This window comes from Branchiostoma belcheri, unplaced genomic scaffold, assembly GCF_001625305.1.
Source record: "Branchiostoma belcheri isolate BF01 breed outbred unplaced genomic scaffold, Haploidv18h27 scaffold3, whole genome shotgun sequence".
In the NCBI taxonomy this organism is placed as follows: Eukaryota; Metazoa; Chordata; class Leptocardii; order Amphioxiformes; family Branchiostomatidae; genus Branchiostoma; species Branchiostoma belcheri.
In genome coordinates this window covers 8,147,307-8,172,133 of record NW_017803909.1, presented here as the reverse complement: position 1 = coordinate 8,172,133, position 24,827 = coordinate 8,147,307, and the positions used below count along the sequence as shown (strand labels likewise).

General features: G+C 43.8%; 6 protein-coding genes across 7 annotated transcripts in view; 3 read left to right on the top strand and 3 right to left on the bottom strand.

Moving 5' to 3' along the window:
• Positions 1-2,173, bottom strand: part of LOC109473852 (protein ABHD4-like) — a 5,814-nt gene extending 3,641 nt beyond the window's left edge. Inside the window, exons 1-4 of one of the 2 annotated variants that reach the window (XM_019773962.1) lie at positions 2,076-2,173; positions 1,650-1,729; positions 444-895; positions 84-165 (exon numbers count right to left, since the gene is read on the bottom strand). In XM_019773962.1, the coding sequence (XP_019629521.1) occupies positions 84-165; positions 444-895; positions 1,650-1,729; positions 2,076-2,128 (667 nt within the window). In that variant the 5' untranslated portion in view covers positions 2,129-2,173. Of the gene's footprint in view, positions 1-83; positions 166-443; positions 896-1,649; positions 1,736-2,075 lie in introns of both variants that reach the window. The other variant, XM_019773961.1, reaches the window with a different exon arrangement.
• A 2,004-nt stretch (positions 2,174-4,177) lies between these two features.
• Positions 4,178-8,650, bottom strand: LOC109473853 (protein ABHD4-like). Its single transcript, XM_019773963.1, has 7 exons — positions 8,492-8,650; positions 7,679-7,764; positions 6,992-7,443; positions 6,425-6,506; positions 5,918-6,029; positions 5,345-5,531; positions 4,178-4,466 (listed from the first exon to the last, which is right to left on the bottom strand). Exons 1-7 carry the CDS (start codon positions 8,536-8,538, stop codon positions 4,335-4,337), a joined length of 1,098 nt encoding a protein of 365 aa, XP_019629522.1. The 5' UTR covers positions 8,539-8,650; the 3' UTR covers positions 4,178-4,334.
• A 168-nt stretch (positions 8,651-8,818) lies between these two features.
• Positions 8,819-13,298, top strand: LOC109473854 (BTB/POZ domain-containing protein KCTD6-like). The gene is made up of 2 exons (XM_019773964.1): positions 8,819-9,319; positions 12,530-13,298. The coding sequence occupies exons 1-2, from the start codon at positions 8,891-8,893 to the stop codon at positions 13,256-13,258; spliced, it is 1,158 nt and encodes a 385-aa protein (XP_019629523.1). The 5' UTR covers positions 8,819-8,890; the 3' UTR covers positions 13,259-13,298.
• Positions 13,299-14,700: 1,402 nt separating this feature from the next.
• On the top strand, positions 14,701-16,438 carry LOC109473466 (E3 ubiquitin-protein ligase TRIM63-like). Its single transcript, XM_019773329.1, has one exon. The coding sequence runs from the start codon at positions 14,788-14,790 to the stop codon at positions 15,928-15,930; it is 1,143 nt and encodes a 380-aa protein (XP_019628888.1). The 5' UTR covers positions 14,701-14,787; the 3' UTR covers positions 15,931-16,438.
• Positions 16,439-17,330: 892 nt separating this feature from the next.
• Positions 17,331-18,391, top strand: LOC109474035 (tripartite motif-containing protein 2-like). Its single transcript, XM_019774248.1, has one exon. It carries the CDS (start codon positions 17,355-17,357, stop codon positions 18,378-18,380), a length of 1,026 nt encoding a protein of 341 aa, XP_019629807.1. The 5' UTR covers positions 17,331-17,354; the 3' UTR covers positions 18,381-18,391.
• Positions 18,392-18,403: 12 nt separating this feature from the next.
• On the bottom strand, positions 18,404-23,124 carry LOC109474036. The gene is made up of 5 exons (XM_019774249.1): positions 22,843-23,124; positions 21,842-21,987; positions 20,958-21,097; positions 20,310-20,359; positions 18,404-19,370 (listed from the first exon to the last, which is right to left on the bottom strand). The coding sequence occupies exons 1-5, from the start codon at positions 23,008-23,010 to the stop codon at positions 19,176-19,178; spliced, it is 699 nt and encodes a 232-aa protein (XP_019629808.1). The 5' UTR covers positions 23,011-23,124; the 3' UTR covers positions 18,404-19,175.
• Positions 23,125-24,827: the final 1,703 nt, after the last annotated feature.

Below are 24,827 nucleotides of genomic sequence, written 5' to 3'. Positions count from 1 at the left end.
AAAATACAGAAAAAAAATAGAAGAGGCGAATCCGAGAACCAACAAATTAAATTGGTGTGGCCTAAAACTAAAAACCTGCTCACCCCATGGCCCTGCTGCTCTGAATGGTGACAGTGGGTTGAAGCGCAGCAAAATGGAACCAATCGCCCTCATCCAATCTGGGATCTGCAACAAGTTTTAATACACATTTGTCTTACTTGATTCCAAAGAGTTAGCCTATATGTTTGAGACAACTCTGGTTGTATTTTTAGTATCAAGACAAATTTTTGTGTGCATTTCAATACACAATGCTAGTATTTATTTTTATATTACTTGATACTAGTACATTTCTGTATTTGCAGTTTGCACAAATCGTTCAACGAAACTAAAATAACCCCTTTCACCTAGCCTTGTATCCATCCATTTTCAGCCAAAAATGCCTGGGTACCAGACTAACTCCTTACCTGAGCTCTCTGTTCTTCAGCAGCCTCTTCTGTCCTCTCTGGGAATCCCCAGGGGTCGGCCAGTATCAGGTGTTTGACTCTGTCTGGGTGTTTGATGGAGTAAGAGGCTGCCAGAAAACCCCCAAAACTGTGTCCCAGCAGGATGAACTTCTCCAGCCCGACACCCTCCCTCCATTCCTCGATAGAGTTCACAAATTCCTCCTCAACGGCGTCTGCATTGGTGTTGAATTTTGGACGAGAACTTTGCCCGAAGCCAAGCACGTCAAACGCGTAGACAGCGCGGTGCTTGGCAAAGGCATCAATGTTCAGTAACCAGAAGCCTACTCCAGCTCCAAAGCCGTGGATCAGGACAATCGGCAGAGCCTCTGTATTTTGGGAGTCGACTTTTAAGGTCCATATCCTTCTGTCGTTGGAGATGGGGACGTAGAGTCTATCCACCTTTGATTTTACATCTGGGAAGAACGTTTCTTAATTAATGAATATATCTAGATCTCATTAGCTGTCATCTTAAAATCAGAACAAATACATTCAAAACAGTCATTTCACCTTCAAATCATACTGTAAGATTAAACCTTCTGGGAGAGACAACAAGAAACTGAATACTTTGGCCTCAACTGCTTTTATTACTCTAGGTATTGTTTTTGAGAATTGCAGAATAGTCGCAGTTCACAGCAGGAGGGACATGACGTACAAAAAAACGAACCAAAAACCACATTTGAAATTATGTACAACAGTCCTCTACACTTCTTTGCTAGTGTAATAAATTTGTATTGTATCATAAGTGCTTGCCTTTGAGCATATAATTCGTCGACAGGGACGGCTAAATCTAACAGACCAGTTGGTTTTACAGCAGGCTAAACTGCTTTCAATCCAAAAAGTAATATTTTTATAAAAAAAAAAAGATGCGAACTCAAGTCTGGTATCCAGTCTTTTACGTGATTGGGGCTATTAAGGGTGTTCTGGCAAGCTGTGTCTTCGGTGACGCTAATAGCTTCCCCCGCCCCGTGAAACAGGCCGTCCCGGTAGGAGTGTTACGCTAATAACAGATGGTATGCTTGGGGATTTGATTTGCCCCAACTAATCAATCTCCCTTCGTGAAATACACACCGGGAAACCTAGCTGAGGCGGGCAGGACAGAGCTCCTACCGCCCCGAGAAAAACCCGACCCTACCACGTAAGACTGGATACAAGGTTAGGCGAACTTACGCTGCAGGACTCTTGTTTCAGCGGCGGCGAGGTGAGCTGCAGACGTCGGTCGCCACCTCAGCCGTCTTCCCAACCTGCACCTGTTAGAGAAGTGGGTCATGTCGAATGTCCTCTCACAAGTCCTGCAAATATTTTTCCCTACTAAACTGAAATTCATTCCAACTTTCTACTAACGATTCCCTAAGTGTATGGGAAGCGGGAATATCACACAAATATATAGATAGTGGTGAATCACAATGAGTCATATGTCGATGACTTGGGCGGCCGGCGGATGACTTGCAAGTTTTCTCAAAGGTGAACGCCCCTCTGAAAAGCCCTGCTAAATTTCTCGGTCTCTTCTGCAGAACATTTAACACTTACTTAGCCCAGTGCTTACTAGTACTCGTAAACAACGATCTGACATGGTGGGAAAACATTAAAAGTTACCTGGATTGTTGGGAAGACGAAAGTCCCTGGTTTGGGACGGGAGCGTCGGTCATGTTGTTGTCAACAACAAACTATTACGCAACTGGCGTGAACTTCGACCTACCGGGTGGCAAAGGTCAATATTATTCGCGTGTCCCGTCACTCGCTACCGGTTACCGTCCTCGTAACTCTTTCCAGCAGAGCTTCAGTGCCTCACGAACATTTCCTTTACTCTCATCAAGGCAAATCTGCAAAATCTTCTCCGTATTGTTTCTTGTGGTTACTGTATTGTACTTCTTAACAAACCTGGTAGGTGGCGCTGCCACAAAAAGTATGTAATAATGTATGCATCATTTCGGTGTAACCATGGAGGTAACTACCTCCATGGTGTAAATTGACAAGAGACGCAAGAAAGATAAACATTCCGAGAGTGTTCATTTGTTGGGAATGGATATTCTTTTGATGATAATCAATGTTAAAATTTGAAACAAATCTCCCACAATTTATATTAATGTGGTCTGTGGTATTTAAAAAAGAGTGCTTCATAGAAAATAATTGGGCACCAAAAGTGTGATTTTAGGTTGATCATAAATTCTGTTTCATGTACATGTAAACAAAAACAAAAATACACCATGACAGTAACGGGACGTTAGGCATTAAAATCTATCAATAATTCATTCACAAGTGAGAAAAGTTCACACACACTGTTGTGAACCCACTGTGAACCATATGTGCATTACCATACAAGAACCCCCCTATCATATAAGTAGACTAGTCCTGTTACACAACCCCCTATCTTAGAAGTAGAATAGTCCAACCCAGGAACTTCACTCTGGTGCTAGGAGTCCTGGAGGCAACACAATAAACCATCAAGCTCCACAAAAGTCCAGTGTGCGACCAGTTCTTTACAATCCAGAAGAACCTCTTCACAACACACACGTATATATTTGTTAAAAACCTGTTCTGTGATGGCATTCAATCAACTTGAGTTTATCTGAGGACATAGGATATGAAAGACACATTCCTGAGACAGTTTCTAGAGGTCTGCATGGGTGGTATTACTGTATGATTACTTACAAAATAACTAAATTCTCATTCGAAAGAAACTTTGTCAAATTCAAGGACACAATTAATACATTTGTGTCCTTTACGTTGAATACCTTAGGCTTAGACCGGTCTGATTATGAATCAAATAAATTGAAAATGGCTGATTACACTTGATGGAAACAAGGCATGCAGACTCTAATAGTACATACACTTGTACATGGCACCATTTTCATCAACATTAGGCTAGATATACTTCAGCTTATCCACTCGGCTCATTCTGTTAATTCAGGTGGTACTTTGTCCTCTTTGAGAGCACCACATTGAAAGACTAACACATGAAGTGGATAGAAGTAGGAAAGATTCACTTTACACTATATAATGCACTGTAATTCCTGCCAAAATATGTTCAGTTCTACAAGCATCTGACTTACATGTATACAGTTGAGGATTCCAAATTTCTCAAGTGCTCTCATATTCTAAGAAGTCCGAGTAACATTCAGAATCACTTGACATTGGAGGGTGTAACTGACGTCCACTTACATTATTGTACATGTATAATTTCATAGATAATTTAATCATTTTAAAAGATAATGCCAGACCAATTCAGTTTCTGTTAAAAACATATTTTACCCCAAGAGAAATGAACAGCTAATAAATTGTACCAGAAGTTGCTATTCAGCACTAATAAGATACATAGGCTAGCAGAGCAGTGAGGATCACAAATAACCTGATTTTCGCTCCGACTGCAATAGACTGTAAAATGGTTCTGTATAGCATACAAAATGTAGCTACATTCAATACAATACACTTTTTTTTATTGCAGCTTTTATCACAGTACCCTAGGCCTAGGGAAAAAAGGTTGTGTTTCCTGTTTCAGTCTTTAAAAATTATCTTATTTTTTTTCTTTTAGATCTCTATATAGTGATCAAACTGATACAGTAGAATTCAATAAAGAAACACTTGCATGAGAAAACTTATAGTTTTAATGTCAATGTTGAAAAACTGACTGTATAATGTTTCACCACTCAGGTATCAGATCATAGAGCTAGAAAAGATTTATCAACTTGAAAAATTGGCAGGGTTCCACCAAAAAAAAGGCTAGGGTCAGCAGTTTTTTCTAGTGTCGGTTGGAAAACAGGAAACACAACATTTTTTTTCTTAGGCCCTATTAACAATGTGTATTATACTGGTGGGATATAAATACTAGCCATCAGTTTGTTCTACCAGCACTATCTAAATAGTAGTCTCCACGTTGATCTTTTCGGATAGCTGTGCCTTGTCTGTCCTGGCACAAACTTGCACCACCAGCCTGTTGAAGTCCTCATACTGGTCAGCGTACACGTGGTGTCCAGCCTCTGGCACACTCTGCAGTGGAATAACAAGAAATCAGTGATTTTAGACTTCATGGATTGTGTAGGTAATACCGGGTATCTTTTTTCTTATTTAGTTCATGGTTCACCACAAAACAAGGCTCATGAGAGCCACTCAAATGCTTTGGGTTACTGTACAGCCAGAGAGGACGGATGTTTGTTGACCTTAGACCTGAAGAGTTTAAGGTTATACCCATATGGGAAACAATCATGTGGAAGCTTATTCCATAGCGATGTTGTTCTAGGAAAGAAGCTTTTAGCATGAGAGTTTTGGGACTGCAATGTATGATCAGAGGGAAATACTAGATACATCGCAACATCTTTGTTACTGTAATTCCTGATTTTATCACAGTACTTTTATGTTCACTCACTTCACTGTTTTCACTTCTGTGGCATGAACTAATATCATTACCATTGTCAAATCTTTTGTCCCCCTCTCCCTCCACTGAGAAGATTAAGGTTCGGTGAGCATGTCCAGTTTCCTCAGACTGGGAAATTTTGCTACCATAAAGAGATGAATTACAGTATCATTCACATTACCTGTACTGTAACAGTAGGGGGTTTATAGGCGCTACCAACTGACCCGGCCAATGGGTCTAGACCTTTTAGCTTAGTGGTTTGAGCGTTGGGTTATGTGCTCGGGTGGTTGTGGGTTCGAACCCCGGCCCGGGACCAGGAGTGTCTTCTGTATCTACTCGCCCCTCCTGTTTCTTACAGTGGTTCCCGCACCGGCCCTGGGAGTTCTGGCAAAGAGTGCCGCTCCAGGGATGTCGAATTCGGAAGATTCGAGGATGAATCTTGAAAAGAAAAGGGGGAGTAGTGTAACAGTAGGGGGTTTATAGGCTTTAGATTTTGAAAATTACAACTTCTCACCTGGACATCAACATACGAGCCCTGCCGTTGTGCCTTGACTTGTTTTCCTGACTCCTTGTCCATCCAGGACCGTGCACCGTAGATGAACGTGACCGGGATGTCTCGCCGTAGCTGTGTCATGCGGGGCAGCATGGGGTTCCTGGCCCAGCCAAAGGGAATCTGCATGTAAGAGAATGCAGTCTCCCCACTGTGGAATATAAAAGGTATATTTTCAACACAATACATCGTCATCAAATGGTAGAGCGGCTAGGCTAGCAGACACTATATCGAGAGGACATGTTTTATTCCTGGCTAGACATTGTGTCCTTGGGAAAGGCACTTAAAATGACGTTCCTCACTGCTCTGCCTTCCAATACTGTGCCCTAGACACAGTGGACTAACAAACAACCCACTGCCTCTACAGGCTTAAAAGTGCTATGGGATTACAAATGTACCTACACCTTTTGTAGTTTGAGTTGAAATCATCAATACAGTATTTATCAAATCATTAATACAGAATATACTATATACAGGTAAAAAGGTCATCTTAAAAAAATAAAGTATATCTGAAGAATGTTGCAAATATTGGCTTACCTTGGAGACTGGGCATTGCAGTGGTAGAGGTAGCTGAAGATTGTGTCATCGTCAAACACTTCGGAAAACTTTGCCTGGAGGTCTGGTCGGAACCTTTGTACAAGACCTGGGCCTGTAGCAAATATAGGGGGCATTTAGAAAAACAACATGTGACAACTGTGTCTTGTTGCATGATGTCATTTTACATGTACATGTATTACCTTTCTAGAGTCTTAATATAAAGCATTAGTAACTACGCTTACAAAGTTAAAGTACCAGTGCCACTACAGAGTACTATCGCTAGTAGTTGTACTTAATCAAAATTTACATAATTTTATGCAGAGCTTGGGTCTGACAGTCATTCAATTTAATACTTGTAGAGTCTGCCACTGTTATGTGCCTGGCTATAGGTAAAGATTTTTTCAACTCAAACTGTCAGTAAGGAGCATTCTGTCAATTCTAAAGAGCAGATATTGAAAGGTTAGCCCACGGTCTCATGTATCATGGCAAAGATCTCCAGGTGCTCACCCCAGGGCCCAGCTGCCCTTACAGCTGCAAGAGGGTTGAAGTTCAGAAGAACAGTACCAACAGCTTTGATCCAAAATGGCACCTGGAACATCAAGATTAAGATGTATAAACAAACATATATGTGAACTTCCTACATAATTAATACTTACCCCAGGGTCCAGCTACCCTGACCGCTGCTAGCGGGTTGAACTGCCACACAACAGTACCAATAGCCTTGATCCAAAATGGTATCTGGAAATACCAGGTCAGATAGACATTTATGACTGTTCCAGCTTTTAGTTACTGTTCCAGTACATGAACTATCTTCAGAAGTGATTTATATCTGCATACAGTTGAAAATACAGCATCTACCTTGTGTGTCATGTTTCATGTCACCTGTAAAAGTCAACATAAAGCTAAAAAAGACTCCACCATAAAATGATAACTATTCACTTCAAGATGAATGTTTCAGAGAATAGCATTGACAGAAATTGGTACAAAAATGTAAAGAAAATCTTAAATCCATAAAGTTATCTCAAGGACATTATACACATGTGTATAATGTCCTTGGTTATCTGAACATCTTACCCGAGCTCTCTGCTCCTCGGCTGCCTTCTCTGTCCTTTGTGGGAATCCCCAGGGGTCGGCCAGTATCAGGTGTTTGACTCTGTCTGGGTGTTTGATGGAGTAAGAGGCTGCCAGAAAACCCCCAAAGCTGTGTCCCAGCAGGATGAACTTCTCCAGCCCGACACCCTCCCTCCATTCCTCGATAGAGTTCACAAATTCCTCCTCTATGACATCCGCCTCCGTGCTAAACTTCGGCCGAGAACTTCTTGCAAATCCAAGAACGTCAAACGCGTACAGTGATCTGTGCTTGGCGATCGCATCGACATTCAATAACCAGATAGCAGACCCAGCTCCAAAGCCGTGGACCATGACAATAGGGAGGGCTTCTGGCTTTTTGGGGTCTACTTTTAGAGTCCATATCCTTCTGTTGCCTGTGATTCGAACGTAGAAACTCTCTAAAGCAGACTTCACATCTGGAAGAGAAGTTCATCACAGTCAGTTTTAAATTTTTCAGAACTGTTTATCAGCTGTGAAGACCTCAATAATGTAACTGATTTCATAATATATGTTATTATTACTACATACATGTATGTACCTCCTTTTTGTTGCTTTTTATCACAGTTATGTGATATGACACATACTTATCCTTCTGTCTATATAATTTGGGGGTAGATGGGCATTCCTGACTATGGTACATTGACAACTTACGCTGTAGCACCCTCGCCTCTGCAGCAGCCAGCTGTGCCATGGATGTAGGACGCCACTTGATGTTAAACCAGCTTCCCAGGAATGACCTGAAACATATAAAGTTACCACATCACTCTGTAAAACACTGGCCACTTTGAGACCTTGATCATAGTTGATGAAAGTCAAAAACATTTACTCAGCTACATGTACACAATGTTTACAGATAACTTAAACTCTGGGCAAATGGTATAGAAGGGCACACACACCCCAAGTGAACCCCCCTCAGTGAAGTCCACCACCACCCTAGGCACTGAGCCATAACTTTTTGTTGATAATCAAGTTAAAATTGTTTTCTGAAGTCTTGTAACAGCCCCAAAACAGGGAGGCTGCCCTGGAGGCTAAGCTAATTCTGGGTCCCGAATTCTTTACATTTAGTCAACTTCCAAACACCCCAAAGCAAAGAGGGTACACAGGGGGTAAAGTAGGTCACTGTTATCTGTGCTATTATAATGAGATAACAATGCAGAATTAACGATAAGGACTCCTTCCTAAAGGTTATACTAATTCACGCGTCGCAAGAAAAAGGCTAGTGTAGTTCGAAGTCTGAGTCATAAGAACGTGTACAGGTAAAGAGTGACTTGCATGTTTTGCTGAAGACCCCCAAAATAAGGGCCAAAATTATATATGCATGATCAACAATCGGTATTTCCGTCTGTCTACGGTTCTCCTATGTTATTTTCGCTTTCTTAAAAGTTCTTCCCATACACAAGACTACAAGGCACAACCCAGTAACATCTTCTGTCGTTGACATTCAAAGGAAAGCGCCCAACTCACCCCGATTCGACGACAGCTAACTCGTCTGACTTTGTGCCGTCCTCCATGATGTTGTGTAATACTAGTCAGGTGACGCAAGTGACCTGTGACCCACTTTTTGTTTGCATTGCGTAATCAATTGAATAATGTTACTCAACGATTGTTTTCTGTGTTTGAACGCCACAATTATGATTCAGAAAGCGAATTTCATTCCCCATATACAACCAAGACTTTGGGACGTTTCGAGCCGGCCTCCTTGTTGACATTCGCGCAAAATTTTAAGCCACCCCTCAGATTTAGAATGGCTTCTTCTATCCACCCGGAAGTGAAAACAAGGTGTGCACTTGCTTGCCGGTGTGACTTACAGCTGTTTGAACGCTGTAACGACAGAGTTTTGCCGATTTCTAGCCAGATTTTGAGATGTCTCCCCCGGTGACGTTAAACGTCGGCGGGCACATTTACACGACATCGCTGTCCACGCTCACCAGCTACCCGGACTCGATGCTGGGCGCCATGTTCAGCGGCGATCTACCGACGGGGAGGGACGACCAAGGGCGCTACTTCATCGACAGGGACGGCGAGCTCTTCCGCTTCGTCTTGAACTTTCTCCGCACCACGGAGCTGCTGCTACCGGACGACTTCAAGGAAATCTCCCAGCTTAAGAAGGAGGCGGATTTCTACCAGATTCAGCCGCTTATCGAAGCGCTGAGGAGGGAGGAGGCGAGGGCGATGTGTCCGAGAGGGGAGGGCGACGTTCTCATCGTGGAACACATTTTCAACAAGAACGCCGGCGGGAACGAGTACAGGATTGTAGTCAGTAGAACCCAGCCGGATTCTGTACTACAGGAAGTCAAACAGGTGTTGTCAAGCCTGGCCGTGGAGTGCAACAGACAGGAGCTCCTACCCGCCTGGATACGGAACCTCCGCGTGTCAGTCCATATCGAGGAGAAGTGGAAATGGTCGTTCGAGCTCATCGCGACCTTCACGGACGGAGGCGGGATGCCCCGAGCCGCGAACATCGAGGCGGTGGTGCCCGTCACCGCGCTCCTCAGGGCGTATATAGACACGGGGTACGTTTTGCAAGGAGGGCCGACTCCAGTACTCCAACACGACCCCAAGGAAGCGGAGAAGTGGGTGCTAGTGAGGAAACGGAACTCGCCTTCTCCGTCTTAAAGATTTGCATGGGGTGTGCATGATCAATTAAGAAGGTTCAATCTTCTTTTTGGTACGTGACCTCCTTGGGTTCCTAGGAGGAAATCAGGAGGTGGTGCTACGTCGGCATGTTTCAGCCAGGTCACAAATATCCGCCACCCGGAAAATAAATGCGTCTCAAATGCAACGTCCCCAAGTATAACGTTAATGTATTACCTAAACTTTGCATCCATGGGGGTGCTGCACTTCATGAGATCTCTCTCTGTTTCTCCAATTGGCGGACATATGTAACCCGACTGATATATGTTAATGTAGGTTGTTATAGCCTCTACCAGGCACCGCGGATCGCTGGAAAAATAGTAGAAATTGGCCGAAATAAATGAATGATATATTATTCCTTTATATTATTCCTTTATTTCGGCCAATTTCTACCATTTTTCCAGCGATCAGCGGTGCCTGGTAGAGGCTAGGTTGTAAATCTTTTACAGTAAGGAGAGGACTGGTGCTATCCGTTTTGCGTCGCCAGTATTTCAGGGACTATGCCATTGATGTACAAAATATGAGCTGCAATTTACAAATGCCTTGTCCTTGTACTGTGCCCCCAAAGGGAGATGACTACTAGTATATAAGACAGTTGCAGTAAAGTTATGTAGGAACGATACTATCAGTGCAAATGCCACGGGGAGAGAAGGACACAGTGTGTGGAAATATATGCACGGGGAAACGATGTCTAGTGGTAATGTATATAGGAAATTCTATCGGTAAGTGCATTTATCAGGGACTTAATAGTATTACTGAAATGTCGACGCTGACTTGGCTTCCGTTACGCTATTTAACGTTACATGTAATGTCACAGTGAAAAATTCGCTCCAATTCAAGATTGTAGGACAGTTCTTGTATTTGATATTAATGTTTATTTTTATATTATTTATTCATTTACTAACATTTTATCTAACCACCAGTGTACTTACAAGCTATTTTTATTGTGTTATTTATATGCTCAACATGATAGTACGACATCGTTTGTAGTCATGTTGGTAACAGTTAGTTTGTCATGAAGTTTTATACTCTTAAGAGTTGTGACTGTCCCCGCCAGATAGCATAACGACAGCAAAATATTTGTGGTCCGAAGTCGGACATCTACACTAACCAATGCAAGGAGAATCTTCTCAGCGTAGTAATGAAAATGTATGGCATGTTTAGAGTTAAAACTTTTGGTCACAAAAAAGTTCTCCCACCTGGAGCTTTCGACCAGTCACTATGGTCTTCCTCAGTAGACTGACCCAGCGAAGCTTGACACGTGGCTTCTTCGAAGTGTGACGTCAACACTGCATGGGTCAAAGGTATCTGGTAGACGATGTCGGGCCCCGTCGCGGTCGGAAGCTGTAGGTGAGAGAATTTTTTTGTGTTGGACCAAAAGTTTTAACTCTAAGCATGTAACTACCAACGCAGATGAACTTTCATGATAGAAAATGTATGCACTTCGCTGTATGACGCTTGATCGTCACAGTAAAAGTTGCATATATATCTAGGACGTGTTAGGACTGTCATGACACGGTGCTACAAAATAATGCTGCAGTTGATATGTATAATGTGCTGCAGTTTTGTCAAGCACCAGGTAGTTGTGATATACGTTAGTGTTAGTATAGCTACTGATGCAAACTTTTCCAGAAAGACATCTGGCTATTTTGTCTATCTTAGTACTGGTGAGATGGACCTGTATCAGGTTTCGTAGAGGAGTACTGTACTAGTAATGTACAAAATAATTGTGGTGCTGGAGAGATTGTGTATATGAGAGATTACATAAATGCATTGTTGTTCACAAAACCTCAGGGGAGACCATAGACATATTGTAACTGTGGATCAACCAACCATCCATAACGCATGTGCTGACGACAATGGTGATGTTGTATCCTGCGGTAGAATAATCATTGAAAGTAGCGGAAGAGTTTGCACTTCCAAAGTGGCGAAGTGTACTCAGAAATCAGAGCGTGTATTTGTATTAAAAGGGCAATGTGCAAAACTCTCACTGACTGTAACATTGCATATAATATCTCTGGTCGCAGCTTATTGTTGTATTTCCTGTCGTTGCTCAAATCCAGTATTGGCGGTATGCGACATTTAGTTCTTTTACAACCAATGCCAGATTCTAAATACCCGCATTCAAGCGGTCCATTATTGCAACGATCTCACGTGGAAACTTTCGAATCGTCTGACTGTCCTGTCCTCCCCTCTTATGCTGAGGCAGTCTTATGGAACGGAAAGTATTATATAATAAAGAACAACAAAGCACAAAAGCGTCGAAAAATTAATAATGGGAACTATCTGCGTATATTATTGATATAAATTGTTGATTTTTCGTTAATTGAAACAGCCCGGCCGGGCCCCGGTTAGGAAATGTGACCGCGCCTTTACTGCTAGGCACCCTCAGTCGCACATACAAGGCACATGTGCGTTGACTTGCATTGACATACAGCAGTGTGCACGTGGTTTAATTTTTCAGACCTCATTTCAGCCCTGCTGACCCAGATGGTGTATAGTTGCGACTCGGTGACCCATGGTGACCTCAATGTTTGTGTAGTAAGGTAAGGTAGACCTTGATTTTTTTCGGCTTTCTAAAAATAAATTCCTTTCCAAGAACACGCAGACAGTTTTCAAAGTTTGTTGATTTTTCCACTTGATATTTTGTGTCACCAGAACATATTTGTACACGTGTTACTTTTTTCCACTTTGTAAAAGTACAAGCGCGCTTATCTACACCCTCCCATCAGAAATGTAACATAATATAGAATGTTGCTAACAGCCATTGTTCTGAGCTTCTTGGTGACCCCGCGTACTGTCAACATTGAAACAATCGGTCGGTACAAAAGAAATGGATAGTTTTCATCCTAAGTACCCCCACGGTAGCTGGTGCGCGGCAGCCGTTGCAAAATGTCGTCTGAAGACACGCCAGTCACCCTGAACGTCGGGGGTTTCATCTATACCACCCTGCGGTCGACGCTGACTCGCTACCCCGACTCCGCCCTGAGCGCCATGTTCAGCCCTACCCCCACTCTCATGACCGACGAGCACGGGCGCTGCTTCATCGACCGAGACGGCAAGCTCTTCCGCTACGTGCTCAACTTCCTGAGAACCTCCGAGCTACTTCTTCCGAGGAACTTTGAAGAGCTCAGCCAGCTGAGGAAGGAGGCCGAGTTCTACAACATCCCGCCTCTGACGGAAGCTTTGAGTCAATACCAGTTCGGACAGTTCGCCACAGTGCACATGATGATGTCCACCAGCTCTACCGTGCACAGCGCTTGTTTTAGGTTCCTGGCGAGCGACAACGTCACCAGAGAACGCGTCAAGGCGTCCCTCCAGAAAGCCATCGCCAAGTACTTCGAACTAGAGCCTGACCATGACTTTGAACTTCCCGAGGAGGTGTACACCACCCCGGACGGGTTGGCGTTGGATGTCGGAGCGACGGGGAAACAGTCGCTGAACGAGGCGCACATCCTGGAGGCGCTGGTCAGAGCCGGGTTCACGGTGCAGGGCAGCAGCCACCACTGCTGTCAACAGAACTGTTGTGAATACACGTGGACATTGGTGTGTCAGTCAGGCGGCGTGGCGGATCCCGTTTTCTTTACACAGATATGAACACGTCATGTTTAGGGGACGCGGGGAAGAGCGACACTTGACACCGGTGGGTTTAGATGACGCCATGAAACGTCGATTAAAATGGAGGACACCAGTGAAGAGAACTGGGTATAAGTCAACAGAGATGGCTTCAGCTCTTGCAATCTTTACTACATGTATATGTTTATAACATACAACAAGTTTGGAGTTTGCTATATGCAGGTGTGTACATTTTGTAGCGTTAGGTGCGGAGTTAGTAGTCATCACGGTTGTATATAAAACAAGATTTGTTTGATGTTGCTTCCGGAAGCTCTACCTTCTAGGACCATTTACGTATTAATGTCCAATGTTTGTAAATTAAGCAAAGTGTTAGCAAACGATCCATCTTTGTGTAATGGCCAGTCGATTTAATTCTGTGGTGTTTGCATTGAGAAACATTTGCAAGCTTAATCATGGAAACTATGGATAATTGTTACATGTAGGGGACATCACAATAACGAACCGTCACCGTGATACGTCGCATGACAGACACAATGTAGGGACATTCGTAGGGCAGCCCTGAATGTGTCGCACATATATACGAATCGTGGCACGAATATAAGCTGTCCTGTCTCAGAATATGTTATTGTTGATCCTTGGCGACCGTCTGTTCTTGCATAGCCTGTCTGAAAGTCGTCGGGGAAAACTGAAATCGTAGGAGTATGTGCTGCAGTTTAGGCGGGGGTCGCATGGCGGGGAACTCAATGTACACGTCTAGAAATGGTAGAGTTCCCTGTAAAGAGTAAATGTACTGTACTGCCTCCTATTGCTGCGTAGTATCATTCATTTTGATTACAAAATAGCATCTGTTTGATGTAACGCTAGCTTTTGTATCTATACTCCCACTGCATGCATTATCACGCGCCCACTGGCAGCGTTGAAACATGTGTACAACAGAGAATGTACGTGTATTATGGCGAACTTACATATGGAGATTCGTGTTTGTAATCAACCGTATTATACCAGATTTTAATTGATTTTGGAAACGCCTGACAAAAAAAAATACGACTAATTACACAATAAAGACGGGTGAAATACTTCAAATAGTGTTTTACCATCGCCGAAACAACCCTTGACCTTTGAAACAGTGACGTATAGAAACTGAAGGGACGTGACTCTGGGAATCCACCAGTAAGGATGGTCTCACACAGGCGTTTCAAGTAGGGATTCGTTATTTACAGCAAGTGCACGTTAGTCCTATCTGTCAATCAATATCATACTTGTTATCTAAAATCACCTCAAGATTCATCATCGAAGTCAAAATCTGTTTGAGGCATTTTTAGTTTGTTTCATATTCCTTACTTAGAATGACATACTTAGTATGACATCGATGAACACCCCAAACTACTGAATGGTTGAGTCCATCTCGGGTATTCCCAACGACTTGTGGTGATGAGTCACCAGTCTGTTCTAGACTTGTCTGTACATGCAACATTATATATGTGGTGTTGTTCAACAGTTGTAACGTGTAGTAGTTCAAATATCGTGGGCGGCCAAACTCCAAAATAATAATGGCGTCTGCGACACTAGAAGAGTCGCTGTCCTGTGGGATCTGTCTGCAGCCTTTCACACGGCCAAAAATCCTGCCGTGCGGCCATACCTTCTGCGAAGAGTGTCTCCGAGAGGCAACAAGAGGGGGTCTTAGCTGTCCAACCTGCCGCGCCCGTGTGCCACTAAAGGGCGGCGTCGAGGCACTGCCGACCAACTACCAAGTCGCGGAAATGTGCCAGAAGTTCTCCGAGCTAGCAGCTGCCCGGGCGCGGGACGACACGCCACAATGGGACGCCGCTTGCCAGAATCACAAGGCAGAGAAGCTCCGGCTCTTCTGCCAGACCTGCCGGGTACCCGTCTGCAGCCTGTGCCTGGACGACAGCAGTCACCGGGGCCACAAGAACGTCATCACGGTCAGACAGGCCGTCGAGAAGAAGATGACGACCGTCACCCCCTTGCTGAAGGAGAAGAAGCGGCAGATAGAAGAACGCCGCGAGTACCTTGAGAAGCTCAGCCACCTCGAGGAGCAAGTCAACGAAAACAAGGGTCAAAGTGAACAGGCTATCACTGACTCGTACGAAGAAAAGGCGCGACTGCTTTCCGAAAGCAAGGACGAACGTCTCGCCAGCGTTCGGGAGGCATACGATCTCAACATGGAGGCCATCAACGTACGCAAAGGCGAGGTGCAGCAGCAGTTACAAGAGATAAACAAAGTCTACCAGGAGGTCGAGCAGGCTATAGAGAACGCTGGGGTCGCGTTTCTCGGAGATGAACCGGCAGAGCTGCGCTGGAAGCTGGAGCAGATCTGTGTCGACCCCCTGCCTGGTCCTCTGAAGGTCAAGGCCACCGTGTTCCATCCAGACGAGCCCAGGAAGGGGCTGCTGACCATCGGAAGCTTGGGGTCAAGGGACTTTTCCATGGATACTCAGTGGAAGACTGTTCTGTACAAGTTCCTGTCATCAGTTGGGAACGTGTTAGCCTATGTAACCCAAACTCCGGGGGGCTCCCTACATAGTCCGCCACCCAAGATGTGGGCCGGCTGGATGTTGGGCGGCCGGCAAAAGCGATTTAATCAGGCTAGGAACGTGTGTGCCTATGGAACAAACAAAGAAGACGACGAAGAGACCACAGTCCCTCTCATGGGGACCGAAACGCCCCAGTGATTGTCTCTCGTCTTCAGAATGGTTGAGACTACTTGATTAATGTTGATTTAATATATAATAGCCTAGTATTGCACTAAGCTATGGTGAGGTAACTAGTTATGCCACTTCTGCAATAGTTCTGCAAATGTTTCTTTAATTTGTATTGAGAATTATGAAGATGAAACTCCATCAGTTTGAGGAAGTTTTAACAATGTTTACTTCTTGATTAATGTTGATACAAATATATAATAGCCTAGCTATATAGTATTGCACTTAGCTATGGTGAGATAACTAGTTATGCCTCTTCTGCAATGATTCTGCAAATGTTTCTTCAATTTGCACTGAGAAGTATGCAGATGAAACTTCATTAGTATGAGAAAGTTTTAACAATGTTTACCTCTTGATTAATGTTGATACAAATATATAATAGCCTAGCTATATAGTATTGCACTAAGCTATGGTGAGGTAACTAGTTATGCCTCTTCTGCAATAGTTCTGCAAATGTTTCTTCAATTTGTATTGACAAGTATGCAGATGAAACATTATCAGTAGGAAAAAGTTTAATTTAACAATGTTCACCTGTTCATATTTTCTTCATGATATTATATCGTTAATCGATGTTTTCGCAACATAAAGCAATGTGAAACGGTTATCACTCAGACTTCCAGAGTCTTTTATTCACTCAAACCTGTATAAACCTTACCGGGTTCTTTTGGTTGACACTAGTTACACATGAACTTAAAAATAAGCTTACATGATTCAATGTGCCAATTATTCAGTAGAGTATACATATATATTACAGAGGTGTCGATAATATTAATGAGTTCTGAAGATAAGGAGTACGAGATCTAGAATATAGTAATAGTGGCACAAATCTTAAGACGATGGCACAAGGAGAGAACCAGACGACTTGCAACTGCTACATACCGTCATACGTATTTCACCAGGTGCGACCGTGCGGCCGTTTACCCCGAAACTGTGACGTGTTGAAACCACAATGTACGAACATCACCCTGGGAAAACACCCGATGCGCTGTCAGATGTTTCTCAGCCCGGTGTTCCAAACCAGTGGTGGTTCAGTGATAGGATATTCAGATTCAGATACAAAATTCAGATACGAAATTTCCTCATAACCAGCCTTCGTATCTACATCCATATTATATAGTTGTTGATATCGCTCATTTTCTGACGAAATTTGGTTGGTTAGTGTTGTATGTCGTAGCTGGGTATAATATTGTGGTACAGTCTTGACTAGGAAACTCCCGTGTGAGATATTATTGTGAGCTGCCATTGGGACTTTCCAATTTCCGGTTTCGTCTAGTTTCCATACGTCACCTGAAGCAGTTTCTGGTTTCGTGTATGTAAGTAACGGGCCATTCTCTCGAATCCTCATTCATTTTGCCCCCAGGAATCGAACAACTCGCATCTGTAGATTTAGAAGCGAAATGGCATCCGTGACAGAGCGTAGTTTTAAACAGAAGATTCTGGAAGAAGATCTGTGCTGTGGGATCTGCCAGGAAACCTTCCGGAAACCCAAAGCACTACCCTGCCTGCATACGTTCTGTCAGGAGTGCCTCACAGAGACCGCTAATCTTGGCGAGCTTTGCTGCCCTCTCTGCCGCCGTGAGGTGCCGTTGGCCTCAGACGGCGTCGCAGGCCTGCCGGATAATTTCCATCTTTCTGAGCTGTGTAAGAAATTCTCCGAGCTACCGGCTGACCCGGAAGAAGACGCCGCCGCTCAGCACTGTGAGTACCACCCTACCAGGGAAATTCGGCTCTTCTGTACGAGTTCAAAGTGCGGCGTGCCCATCTGTGTACAGTGCTTTGAGGACTCTCATGGCGAACACAAGGTTATACCAGTAAAGCAGGCAGTCGAGAAGAGAATGACGAGGGTCAATCCTCTGCTGAAGGAGAAGAAGAGACAGATAGAAGAACGTCGCGAGTACCTGAAGGAAATCCGACGCCTTGAAGACCAGATCACCGACGGCAAGCGCAAAAGCGAGGAGAACATTCTGGAGTCGTACACGGAGAGGGCGAAGCTTCTCGCCGAAGACAAGGACAGGCTTCTCGACGACGTTCAGCAAAGCTACCAAGACATCATGAAGGACGTCAACGCTACGAAAGAAGCCGTGCTCCAGCAGCTGAAAGACCTGACCGACGTCGTTGAAGAAGTCGAGCAGACCAAAGAAAGACAAGCTATCAAGTTCCTCCGCCATGAGCCAGACGAACTGCGGGAGAAGCTGGAACAAGCTACAGTAGACCCCGTGTGGGCTCCGCTGGAAGTCACGGCCACCCTCTGTCGTCCGCGCAAAATCAGGAAGGAGCATCTGACAAACGGGGAGTTGGTGTCAGAAGTCTTCAGCGCGAAAACTCGCTGGCAGACTGTCGTCACGCTTCTGTCTCACGTGAAACTGAGAGCGTACACGGCGATGGAAACTGCATTCAACGACTTGAAGTCAATGAAACCATGACTCTTCTTGAGTAAGCGATCGAGAACTGTGGTTATCTTTTATTGAACCAAGCTATGTATTCAACATTTTTCGTCCCAAAGTATAATGTCCTTGGTCGTCCAAAGATTTCAAAGTGAGACCCCGACGTAAGTGAATATAAAAGTCGTCGTGGAGTAAGGCTATCTGCACCAATACCGATGCCAAAGGTTAGCGTTATTACCAAGTTGACAAAATATCCTTTTCTTCTCAGACAATCATATATGCATTCATGGTTTTCTCTATCGTATGAATGGTATTGAGGGATCATAATTGTGTCAATCGTAAGCTCGTACATATAACGGTAGTCAAATATTCTCACCATTTCATTTTATTTTATGTAACCAGAGACTTTTTGAAAAGACTTTAGTTGTCTTCCTATGTCTAGCTGCTAATGTTGTGTGTTCCTAAGGGATTAAATGTAACAATAGATCATTTTTCTAGACGTATAAACAGCTCTTTTATCATTGCTGTTCGTAGCCTATTAATGTTACACTGCATTACAAATCCTACAGTGAGCCATTTGGCAGAATGACCACAAGCTAGTATTCACACAAGAGAAAGGCAAAATGTAAACAAGATTGGTAACAAAATGTACATAATAAACCATATACGAGTACATATATAACGAATACTGGTATTTGTCGTATTTCCGGATTTTGACTAGTTAAACAGGAAACATCCACTCCGAACATTACTCAAAGGAAGGCCTATTACTATCTAAATTTTCATGAATGTTCTGAGGCTATTATAAAGAAGCTAAAAGTCGCCAGGAAAACATCAGTGGATGGTTCTAGATCTCAAATCTGTTCTGGATCTGGACATTTTTGATGGAGATGTGGGTGTGGGTGTCTTCTTCACTTCTGAGGGTGACTCAGGGCTGTCCACTATCTCCGGGATGAGCTCGGTCACGTGAGCCAGGGCGAGCTCTTCTGATTGGCTGTCGGTCTTACCCAATAGCCTGTCGGGAAGACTCTGTAACAAGCAAGAAACAAATCACTGAATAAGCATAAAGTAGTAAAATAATGTCAAGATGTGACCATATGCCATATTGGGAGGTTAATAGTAATTGATCATGAATACTGTAACAGGTCTGACCCGTCCATAATTGATTGATCGCGGTTTTTGTTTACACCATATATATTCAAATTATTTGAAGACATATGCAAATTATTGGTAGGCAAATCAGCCAACCGTTACCCACTTTTGCCTACCATGACGTCATGGCGATCGCTCGTCGTTACCTATGACATTAGTGCTTAGTAGCCATATTTAAATCTTTACCCTTAGCTCATTTACATGCTCATTAGATTAGCATTTGACTGGTGAGAGCAGTCAGCGTCAGGTTGGTCACACACACTCTGTATTAGCTCTGTTATAGACTGTATATAGTTCCATTTGTACGAGACCATTCTGTTGTAGTAGATCCTTAAGTCTATGATTGACCTTGTATATGTATAGCAGTTCACAATACAACAACCCGTACAATCGAAATCGATCAGGCTCAGTGTCTTATATCTTTAGTGGTAAATGATAACTTAAACTAGCACGGATAAGATAAACACGAAAGTTAGCTTGGCCTAACACCACAAAACTTACCGTGGTCCCTAAAAAGTTACACTAGACCAAATTGTTACAATACTAATCATCATGCTATCTCTATGCTGTCACAACATGTAGATCTAGTCGTGTCGAATCATTTCATAATTTTGCATTTAAATAGACGTCATGAGTGTTGGGAGCTAGAGGTCAAGTGCGACAGACAGCTGCAGGGCTGTGAAGAATTTGCTGGTCCAAGGTAAGGGAAAGGCGAGAATATTACGAGCACAATTGCCATGCAATCACAGAGCATTGTTGGGGCAAACTGATACGTTTATGTGATTTCTGCCAGGCGAAAACGTATAATGTGCTTACCGCTACTATCTCCACTGGCCGCAGTGCCTGGTCCCGCACGTAGGTCACAACTGTTGTGGGAAATGGAATGTTAGCGTTATAAACTAAGGTTATACACCGTGCAATCAAGTCTGGCATCAGAAGCAACGCTGCATGGAACCCATACATGCTAGCGTGCGGTGGCGCATCACCTAAATGTTAGCATTCCGCATGTGTACAGTACAATGTACCAAGCGCTGTGCGTTCGAAGCTCGGACAGGGGGAGTAGTCTATGTCCTTTGCTTAAAGCAAAGAGCACACCTGTACGTGTTTGGGTGCGTCCTGGGGTTGTGAAATCTACCAGTTCTTGAATATAGCCTATCATTACCTTCGCCAAGAATTGACGAAGGTTATGTTTTCCTGGCCGTTTGTCTGTCTGTCTGTCTGTCTGTGTGTCTGTCAACAGCATAACTCGAGAAAGCTTAAATGGATTATCTTGATATTTAGTAGGTGGGTAGGTCTTGATGAGAGCTCGAAATGATTTGATTTTGGGCCCCCTGGCGGCTTATTATGGTACTGCAGCTGAACTTCCGGTTTTGCATGTCCGTGAGGCAAAACAATAACATTTTCTGAGATAATATAGCCAATACATACGTGGAAGATGAATTATTTCTAAACCAGAAAACCTACCTGACGTTTGCTGTAAGGTGTACACCGCACCGATGTCTTGTGGGAGATCTCCCCACGTCTCCTCCGAGTAGTAGACAGGCAGGGACGGCCGCAGCTTTAGCACACCGCTGCTGTTGTCTTCCCTCACCAAAATAAGACGTCTAGAGAGCGAGGCGAGAGAAAGAACGAGATGATAGTGGCCTAGCACTTCTCGAAATAATGTCCATTCGTTTTATGCCCACCAAACTTTTAAAAGTTTCCTATCGAGGATAGCATTAGGACGGAGAGTCTATCCATTTACACAGAGAATCTATCTAATCAACTTCATCAAGTACATTAGGTTTCGGTTGGAGTCAGGCAAATATTTTTGGAACAGCTCGCTGATTCGCCACATGTCTCTTACGTTCTACACTCTACAAAAATATAGGTTTACTTTTGATGTATGAATCCAGGATAGTGTCTCTACTAAAAACTAAAAACGACAGGGAAATGTTCTACATTCGCTGAAAGCAACTGTCCCCTTTCAACTTTCCTACATACTACTAGTATTTAAAGGCATACAATGCGATTTCAATGCAGCAACATTGGAAATATTTTTGCAATCTTTGTGATATTGACACATACTGCTTTCCATTGGCACATTTGAGTCAGCATTTCATACTTTGCGGGCTTTTAAAACTGCAGAAACAAGCCCAACCATGAGTCCTTTATTTTCTGGGTGGTATCCTAAAAATCAGGGCCCTTCCAGTGACCATTTTCCCTCAGAATTTTGGGAATTTTTGCTCCATGAGGGTCAATATACATTGGGATACTGTGGTTTCAACTCAGTATGTAGATAAATAACTAAAATATTGCCACTGAAAAATCGGGTTTCTAAGCCCCAAAAAATGCACTGGATGACTAACCTGCCGGATAGGACGCCGAGACAGAAGATGTCCTGGAGGCTCTTGCGGAGGTTTCGCGGGCTGGTGTAGGCGACCGTGACCGTGTCCTTCAACCCCAGCAGCCAACCAACGTACGAAGGGTAGTGGGACACCGTCACCATGGAAACCTGGAGGATATGACGTCATGTTTTTTTTTATACCTAGGTTGATATTAAACGGTTCTGCTGAGCAAACTTGCCCAAACCTGTCATGTCGGATATCTATTGTGATTCTCAGAGGCAATTTACAATAATACATGTAACGTTATGACAAAATTTGACATCATAATTGTGCCATCTTTGAAAGGTTTCGTCGTATGTGTGCATTTTCACTTATCGCAATGGTACATGGGATAGGGACAAAGGCCATTTGTCTTGCTTTGTTGTGAGTTTGCTTTGCTTTTAGCCCGAGTGTATACACAAAAGTTATTGCATAAGCAGCTCCTACAGTTAATACTTCATTACGTAAGATAGGTTTGCTACACATGGACACATTTTGATAAACACAAAAAGCACAGCATCAAAACGCCTGTACACTTGTAACTGTTATATATTACATGAGGAGAATACTTCTCTAGATCACCGCAGATTCTCACAATGGTGTAAGGGGGTGAATTACACGCACTATGGTAAGAGTGTGCGTGTGCACACCAACAAACAAGAAACAGACAGACAGACAGACAGACTAGCTCTCCCGACCGACATTTTGGAATGTAAAGTTAGCATGGTGCCACAACTGCACCCTCTGTGCAGAGAATAAACACGTTGCTAGACGCATGACCCACTATTATATCCCAGAACCGTGCATTATCCAGAACCATGCTCAGACACTGTTGTGGATAGTCCACACGTATCCAGAACCGTGCCCCTGGCAAACCTGCGTTCTTGGATCCGCGGAGACCGTACAGAAACGCCGCCTGATCTTAACCCTAACCCATTCAGACATAAAATAGATAGGCACGGTTCTGGATACAATGTACCCACCTTGCGCTCGTGTTCGCTCCTCTGTCCGCCAGCCAGTGGGTTGTCCTTGGTGATGGTGATGGTCGTGGTGCTGGTTTTCCCGCTCGCTTTCTTACCTGTGGGGCTGGGGAGGTTCAGGGCCTGGAGCGACCTGGGCCGGCGGAGGGTCCCGCTCATGGCGCCGTTCATACAGGACTCGCAGTGATCGGAGTAGCGACGTGCGCGGCAATCAATACACAAATTTTTACCCTAGCTGTGCAGGTACGCCTTTTGTGCGGTCGATAGAGTGTGTTTGCTTAGCTCAGTCCATTTACACACAATACCGTCCTGTGTATCTAATTACATAATCTCAAGAGATAACCGTGTTTTTTCCTAATTCTTTTTCAGTAGGAAGCTAGGTGAGGCAACTGTGCTGTTTTCTTGTTAAAACTACCCTTTTTCTTTTGCGTATGACTGGTTTAGAATGCTGATGACATAAAAGTTCCTCCTGAAGCCCGCCTAGACGGCAGTGTTAAACATTAATGTTGTTATCAACTTTTGCCGGTGTTACACTAGGTCAACGGCCCCATTCGTCTGTTTAATACATCCTCAATGATGGGAATGTATAAAAGCTTTCGACTACTTCTAAACGGTCATAAGCGCAATCTGTTCAAATTGTACGTGGCCTCGGTTTAGTTCTGTTGTAATACAATACTAGGATCCCTCATTTCCTAATTAGCATAGCGAGGTATTTGATATCCATGTCGCATGTAATGGAACACCAGTGCACGTGATCTCATTTCCCTATTTCCCCGCATCACGCATTGTTCACGTGATGCAAAAAACGGAAATTCTGCTGAAGTACCGGGGAAAGCCGCGAGGGGATTCATAACCTACTAGTAATCATTTCCTTGATTGCTCAAGACCTAACTGTACACAACTTTTATAGCAACGCATTCTTGAGTTAGAATGATGCTTCACATGTTTAAGTACTTGTCACGGAGATCGCGTGTTGTTGCTACTTTAAAATCTTTGTTATTGTTAGTAGAACTTGTATTTGAAAAGAAACTGTCTGAAACCGACTGCAGAGAAGCCACTTTTTATATGAACAACAACAAAAAAACGAACCTGTAATTGATGGTGGTACTTGTGATAACCTACTAGCTAGCGTAAAAGAAGCTAGTCTGTGTAACGCAAACTCTGCCGTCCGCGGCTTTAGTGACCCCTCCCCGCAGAACTTTTCGGGGGGAAGCTGGATCTTGGATGGCCGGCAACCGTAAAGCGATTTAATCAGGCTAAAAAGAAGCCAACACACTTATCTAGAAGGGTAGGGGTGACCGACCCGGCGTGCTTGCCGTACATAAGTCGCAATGCACCTAAGAACATGTATAGTGTCTTCTTCACCTCAGTTGAGAATGACAAAAGAAGATGGAGTAAGTCTGCCAAGTAAGTACAAGCCATAGATACCACAGTAGGCCGGCTGATATACTAATGTATTACTGATGCTACTGGTTAGGGGGTTGACTCACGTCGCCTCTATGATCTCAGCAAATCCTGTTTGAGCAGTGTCATGAGCTGGAATCTCCGGCGGCCGAGATCCCTCCAGTCCATGCCCGGACTCAGCCCTCCCCGGACCGACGGGTAAGAAGGGCGGTGGAACCCCCAGTACCACGACAATCAACGTAACTAAGGACAGCACTGTTAACGAACCGAGGAGCAAACAGGAGCGAAAAAATGTGGCTGGACTCATTCCATGCGAAAGTCCGCATGATAACAGCATAGGTTTTCCCCTAGAATCTGAATCAGCACCAAGGACAGAGAAGTACGTTGCGTTAACGTTACTAGGAAACAAAAGAGGACGTTTATTGTTTGTTTATTTATTCTTTTGCACTCACAAAATAAAATGAAATATAACAATTAAAAGTTCAAGTAGACATGCATGGGAGGCCAGAACCCTGGTGGTTTATATCTTTGGCCCTCCCAATACTACAAGATTAAAAGATAAGTTACCATCATTACTAAAAGTA

Excerpts from the sequence above, each read along its gene's own strand:
- LOC109473853 (XM_019773963.1), bottom strand. The coding sequence starts at position 8,538 with ATGGAGGACGGCACAAAGTCAGACGAGTTAGCTGTCGTCGAATCGGG. Across the intron at positions 6,507-6,991 it reads CCGAGGAGCAGAGAGCTCGG|GTGCCATTTTGGATCAAAGC; the intron begins GTAAGATGTTCA and ends TTGATGTTCCAG. Across the intron at positions 6,030-6,424 it reads AAGGGCAGCTGGGCCCTGGG|GCCCAGGTCTTGTACAAAGG; the intron begins GTGAGCACCTGG and ends TATTTGCTACAG.
- LOC109473854 (XM_019773964.1), top strand. The coding sequence starts at position 8,891 with ATGTCTCCCCCGGTGACGTTAAACGTCGGCGGGCACATTTACACGACA. Across the intron at positions 9,320-12,529 it reads CGGATTCTGTACTACAGGAA|CTGGTGCGCGGCAGCCGTTG; the intron begins GTCAAACAGGTG and ends CCCCCACGGTAG.
- LOC109473466 (XM_019773329.1), top strand. The coding sequence starts at position 14,788 with ATGGCGTCTGCGACACTAGAAGAGTCGCTGTCCTGTGGGATCTGTCTG.
- LOC109474035 (XM_019774248.1), top strand. The coding sequence starts at position 17,355 with ATGGCATCCGTGACAGAGCGTAGTTTTAAACAGAAGATTCTGGAAGAA.
- LOC109474036 (XM_019774249.1), bottom strand. The coding sequence starts at position 23,010 with ATGAACGGCGCCATGAGCGGGACCCTCCGCCGGCCCAGGTCGCTCCAG. Across the intron at positions 21,098-21,841 it reads CTCGGCGTCCTATCCGGCAG|ACGTCTTATTTTGGTGAGGG; the intron begins GTTAGTCATCCA and ends CTCGCTCTCTAG. Across the intron at positions 19,371-20,309 it reads GGCCAGTGGAGATAGTAGCG|AGTCTTCCCGACAGGCTATT; the intron begins GTAAGCACATTA and ends TGCTTGTTACAG.